We start from the raw sequence: 5760 nt of genomic DNA, 5'->3' as shown, positions 1-5760 counted from the left end.
CTTCTTTCTCATTCTTTTGGTGGGGGCTCTTGAGTTCTCCTTTGAGTTCTCCTGTGGGAGGTGTGAAAGAGAGAGAACAAGAGACACTGATGCAACTGACTCTGGCAATCGCCGTAATCATCAAATAATCGATTAATATGTTTGAGTACAACTTAATCTTTAGCCAAGGTGGGCTGTTAACAGCACCGTCACTTGGGTCATCTGCTAACTAGGAGTTTAAGCTCCAGCTTTACAGAATTAACCGGGTCGTTAACGACATCGGGCTTAATAGAATGATTAATCAAACATTAGCTGATGACGGTGATGAAAGTTCTCTTCTGCCACTTTAACTACTTCAATTGCCCTTAGGTTCAGCAAGCTTCAACTATATCAGTTATTCCGCAGCTTCCTGCTTTGTGCGCTTTGCATTACCTCATGCTTTCCTCTCTTGCTCGGTTCAAGGCCAAGAGTGCTTCTCTTGCTTAGATCAAGCTCCTTCTCAAGCTTCGCTTGCTTGCCTTGACAAGCCTCTTCTCGAACCTGGCTTGCTCTAACCAAGTTCTTCATTTACTTGTAATCCTCTTCTTGCCTTGGCTTACTCAAGCCTCAACAAGCTTACCCTCAAGCTTCGACCTTGGTTCGCCCAAGCTCTTCTCAAGCTTGCTTGCTTCGACCAAGCTCTTCACCTTGCTTTGTAGTAGCCGATGATGAGCCGAGAGAGAGCGAGAGAGAGATTCCTTCTTGCTTCGAGAACGAGTGAGAAAAGCTTCCCCTCCTCCTCCTCCTCGACTTGCTCTCAAGCACGAGAGAAAGAGAGAGAGCCCTTCTCGTTGCTTCCTCACGAAGCTTTGGTTCCTCTCGAGTTATGCCCTCGCTTGCTTACAATCCTCGCTTCGTAACCTTTTTCATTGATAACCCTTATTCTTCTTATGCCCTTTCTCCCATTCTTACACTATTTTTCCTCTGCCCATCAGTCACGGTGCCGTGACTGATGTGGCGCGGGACTCGACCTGATGACGTGGCAGGCAGCGAGTCAAGCGAGGTTATTTCTGTCGTAGCTAGTACCAAACCCCATCGCCATGGCATGCCGAACATGTTTCGTCTCAGGCGAGCTCTGATCCAACCGCTCTATGGCCCAGCGCGAGCACCGCCTTCTCAGGTTGCGCCCCAGCCCGTCATCTGCTCGCCATGCCTTTTTTCTTCCCTTGCTTTTCACACACCCTTAAGGGTTTAATTGGCGGGTGAACATCCTATATCTTCGGCGGCCATAGTGCCTATTATTTATTGGGAGGCCTCTAGCCCTTGGACGGCCTTTGCTTGGTTGTCTTTGGACGCCATTGAAGGGCATCACATTTGGCATACCTATCGGCCGAAACATTGCCAAGCATAACTCCTTTAAGCAGTCCTTGACTAACAATATCTTCATGAATTTCGATGCCCGCATCATTTTGCATGGTGATTCTTGCCTTCAAGATATAAGCGTACATGATTGCATTTGTCCAGCTTCCTAGCCCTGCCTCTGTTGGAGTTATCCCGTAATCATTGCATTCTATGAGATCACTTGAAGCTCTTCAAGCAGTTTTTGTACTTAATGAGACGTACACCACATTTGACGTACATGTAGCTGCTATCAATGCACTGCAAGAGATAATATTTTGGACAAGATTCTCCTCGAGCACTTACTTTGCTGCACTCCAAAATCCGAGCGAGAGCCAAAATCTCTCAGATGGCACTCCGTACGAGCCAACCGGAGTGGTACGGAACCGGCCCCCAGTGAATCTTATCGGCCAATATCTTGGCGACCGGAACTTCAATCACCAATCTGAAAAGACCGACGCTCTCCACAAAGTGAGAACTTCAGGCCCGTGCATTCATTTCAATTCTGTCACCTCATCTGCAGTTGCCCAATCTGGTACGGATCTGCAATCGACTTAAACTTCAAACTGCCATAACTTCTTCATCGTAGCTCCACTCGACGAGCCGTAAAGACAGGCCACTATAGCTCTAGATCATAAACTCCCATATGTGCTCACTTCAAGCATAATCATTTTTGTCATCATTAAGGCATGTGTTGGCCCTTTTTAACCGCATCTGGCATACATTAATCATTAAACATGGCATGTTAACAAGCCCTCATCGCTGACCATTAATCAAGTAGGCTTTAAATAAGCTCGATATGTATTTTTATGGAATCTTTCTTAGCATGGGAGCGAAGTTGCACGACATCCACCCCCTCTGAACATGCACAGCCTCCGGTCTGTGCCAACCGCACTTATATCATCAAGAGCATCATCAGACTCATGTAACTGTACGGAAAATGAAATAAGGCTTATACCCTATCATCAATATTCTAGCTTGATCATTAGGTAGCTGTCCATCAAAAATCTTTGAACTATATCTGTTGTATCTTCAAAGCATTCAATCAACGGTAACTTGTTTAGTGAACCCCGCCAGACTCAAGTGCTCCAGTTAATGATGCACACGGCTTGAACATTAAGCTCTCTTTTAAGGAACCCTGTCAAGCTCAAGTATGCCTTGCTCTGTCTGCACACGGAATGGCTGTCAAGTCCTTTACTTCAAGTTCTGTTAGCAGAACCAACTCAAAAAAATGTGATGATACTTTATCAGTTGTCCAAAGAAGTTAGATGGAAGCCAGCCATGTTATCTTATTGAATGCATAACCAAACACTCTTCTGACTTAACATAATCTAGAAAACAAAACCTGGCATCATGCAGCCTGCTACATCAGGCATATGGTATCCTCTACATCTGCAACTTGCACTTAAGTAACCCCCAGGATCAAATGGAAAACCAATCATTTGGCCCAGTGTGAGCATTCCCTTAAAAAATTTGCACCATCCCCAGGATCATAGGGAAAATAAAGTAACGGACAGCAATCATAGCTAGCATGATAACCTCCTAGGTCATAAGGTAGTGGATGATCATATTTCAAGTATATTGCATCTCCACAAACTTTCTCATAGCATAGCAGCAAAAAGTCCCATATTCCCATCATAACAGAACCTATACGCAAAATGAATTCAGTCGCTATGGTTTTCAAAATATCAATCTGCATCAGTGAGTCATTGAATGTCATCACTTCATTTGGTAACACAAATGCTGCATGGCTGCCTTCTCTAGTAGGCACAAACTCCTCTAGAGCCTCATCCAAAAGAAAAATAAGCTCTTCATCATATGTTGTAGGATGTTCTTCACTACTCTTGTCACAAGGAACTCGAAATTCCTCTAGCGCATCATCAAGAAGATCCATAAGCTCCATATCTTCCTCCTTGGAAGAACCACCTAGTTTCTGAGTATTATCACAAGAAACCTCGTCGCTTGTTTCATACATAGGCACAAATTGTTCTGGAAACTTCACACTCCCATTCAAATATCTTTCCACTTCAATAGCACAAGTCTCAGCATGCATTACAAAGATAGCATCAATATCTTTTTCCATAGCATCATCATAGCAAACCCTGTAACCTGTAGTAGCAGTCATAGACTGATCATCATCCATCACCCCCTCTGAATATGCATCTCCATAATCATAATCTTTGTCTTGGTTCACATCAAATACATATGGTTGAGTATCAAATACATCTACATCATGACCAATGTCCTAAAATGTAGCCATAGACATAAAACCCTCTTGTATAGCATCATCCAAAGAAATTGCTTTTGCATGTAATGCTGCACAAGCATTCTCTTCATGTTCTACACCCAAAGAGCACTCCAAATGGACATCCACATCACATATTGACTCTGACAAACAAGTTTCTTGATCACTGCTAGCAACTATGCTTGTATGCAAACCATGTACTGGCTCTAAGAAACCTGCTTCCTCATTTATGTCACTTTAAGAGGATATGACTGCATGCTTAGAATCCATAGAGTCATATCTGCTTTGGAATAAAGAAGACAATCCCAATCGAGCATAAACAGTATCTACTATGAAATCATCATCTGCATGCAATAATGTCTCGTCTTCCAGAAGATATGCATCGATAACAACTTCTAGCTTAGCATTTTCTTTGGCTTTACTTCTTGTAGAAATATGCTCCCAGAATTCATCATAGTTGAGGATCTGCATCTGATCCCCTTCACCTTTACTGAAGACAACCTTACTTCGTTCAGTAATCTTCTTTATTTCCCGATCTAGAATCCTTGAGCTTTCATAAATAAAGTCCTCTGCAAAATACTCCCACCGTGTGGGATATTCTTCTGCCAGTTCTTGAACCTGCTTTTTAAAATTTGAGTTTACAACCTCCTCAAAAGCTGCAACCATCCGATCTTCTGGAACATTTTGGCTCTTCATCTCAACTTCATAACATGCAATAAAACCTTCTGGATCATATCCCTAAAAAACATAATACTGCTCACATACATCATCAAGTGCTAACTCTACAGTATCATCAATCTGCTTTTTTAATTGCACGGCTTTCGCTTCTTGCAGACATCCCTGAACTAATTCCATCATTTTAGGCAAATCTGCAACTACTAGATTTTTATCAAATCTATTGGCACTGAAATCGTCAATAAACTGCTTTAATTGTTCTGTCATCTCCATATTCACCTGCCACCTCGGCTCGTTTCGCGTCGGGTTCACCAAAGATGTCGAGGGATATGTGTTCGCTACATGAGCCGGGCAGGCGCCGGGCCTCTGGCTGTGAGAGGTGTTAAAGAGAGAGAACAAGAACAATAGATACAACTGAATCTGACAATCACCGTAATCATCAATTAATTGAATATTACCTTGAGTACAACTTGGTCTTTAGCCAAGGCGGGCTGTTAACAGCACCGTCACTTGGATCAACTGCTAACTAGGAGTTTAAGCTCCCGTTTATAGGATTAACCGGGCCGTTAGCGACACCGAACTTAACAAAATGCTAATTCAATCTCTAACGGATGACGGTGATGGAAGTCGCTTTATCTGCTTCAAATACCTCATGGATTCTGCAAGCTTCAATTCACTCATTGCCTCGATCATCGAGCTTTGATTATTGCCAAATATTGTGCAACTTATTACTCTATTTGCTTTACACTCACTTAATTGTCGTTCTCCTCCTCTTGACCTCTTGCTTCTTTAGCTTGAGTCACTTGCTTATGCACGAGAGAAAGACTGCCTTCTCCTCCTTCGACTTCTCAAGATTATCTGAGAACGAGAGAAAGAACTCCCCTTACCACTTCTTTATGCCTTGGTTGGAGAACGAGAGAGAGATCTTTCTTCAATGCTTGCCTCTTGTACCGACTCTCCGAGCCCTTTGCTTTGCCTCCCCTTCTCGAGAGAGGGAGAGAGACCCGTTTTGCTTCTCAAGCTGAGAGAGAGAGAGAGAGAGAGAGAGAGAGAGAGAGAGAGAGAGAGAGAGAGAGATCCCTCCTTTTCCTTGACCAAGCTTTCTCCTTGCTAAGCCGGAAGAGAGAGAGTGGTTCCTTCCTTAGGAAAGGCCGAGAGCGAGACTTGTGCCTTGGTTAGCGAAGGAAGAGAGCAAGAAAGAGAGAGAATCTCCTCCTTGCTTTCTCCTTGGTTCTTGCCCTCGTTTTTCCTGCGTTATGCTTCTCCTTCCTGAGAGAGAAAGCCTTTTCTTTAGTGCTTTTCTTCACCTCTTCCTCCCTCCAGGCTTCGCTTGTTTTGATGACGAGAGCAAGAGAGAGAGAGGGTGAGAGCCCTCGCCTTGCTTACCCTTCTCTAACACGAGAGAGGGAGAGCCTTTCTCTTCCAACTGTTCGTGCTTCTTTTTCTTGCTATCCCTTTTTTTCTTTGTTGATACCTCCAATAAT

General features: G+C 43.5%; 1 protein-coding gene across 1 annotated transcript; it reads right to left on the bottom strand.

The window, feature by feature from the left end:
* Positions 1-2794: 2794 nt before the first annotated feature.
* Positions 2795-3871, bottom strand: LOC147443037 (uncharacterized). The gene is made up of 2 exons (XM_086529470.1): positions 3466-3871; positions 2795-3381 (listed from the first exon to the last, which is right to left on the bottom strand). Exons 1-2 carry the CDS (start codon positions 3497-3499, stop codon positions 2795-2797), a joined length of 621 nt encoding a protein of 206 aa, XP_086385596.1. The 5' UTR covers positions 3500-3871.
* Positions 3872-5760: the final 1889 nt, after the last annotated feature.

The sequence above is a fragment of the Adiantum capillus-veneris genome, chromosome 14 (genome assembly GCF_014529385.1).
Source record: "Adiantum capillus-veneris isolate H3 chromosome 14, ASM1452938v2, whole genome shotgun sequence".
NCBI lineage: Eukaryota > Viridiplantae > Streptophyta > Polypodiopsida > Polypodiales > Pteridaceae > Adiantum > Adiantum capillus-veneris.
This window is presented reverse-complemented; position numbering and strand designations above follow the sequence as displayed.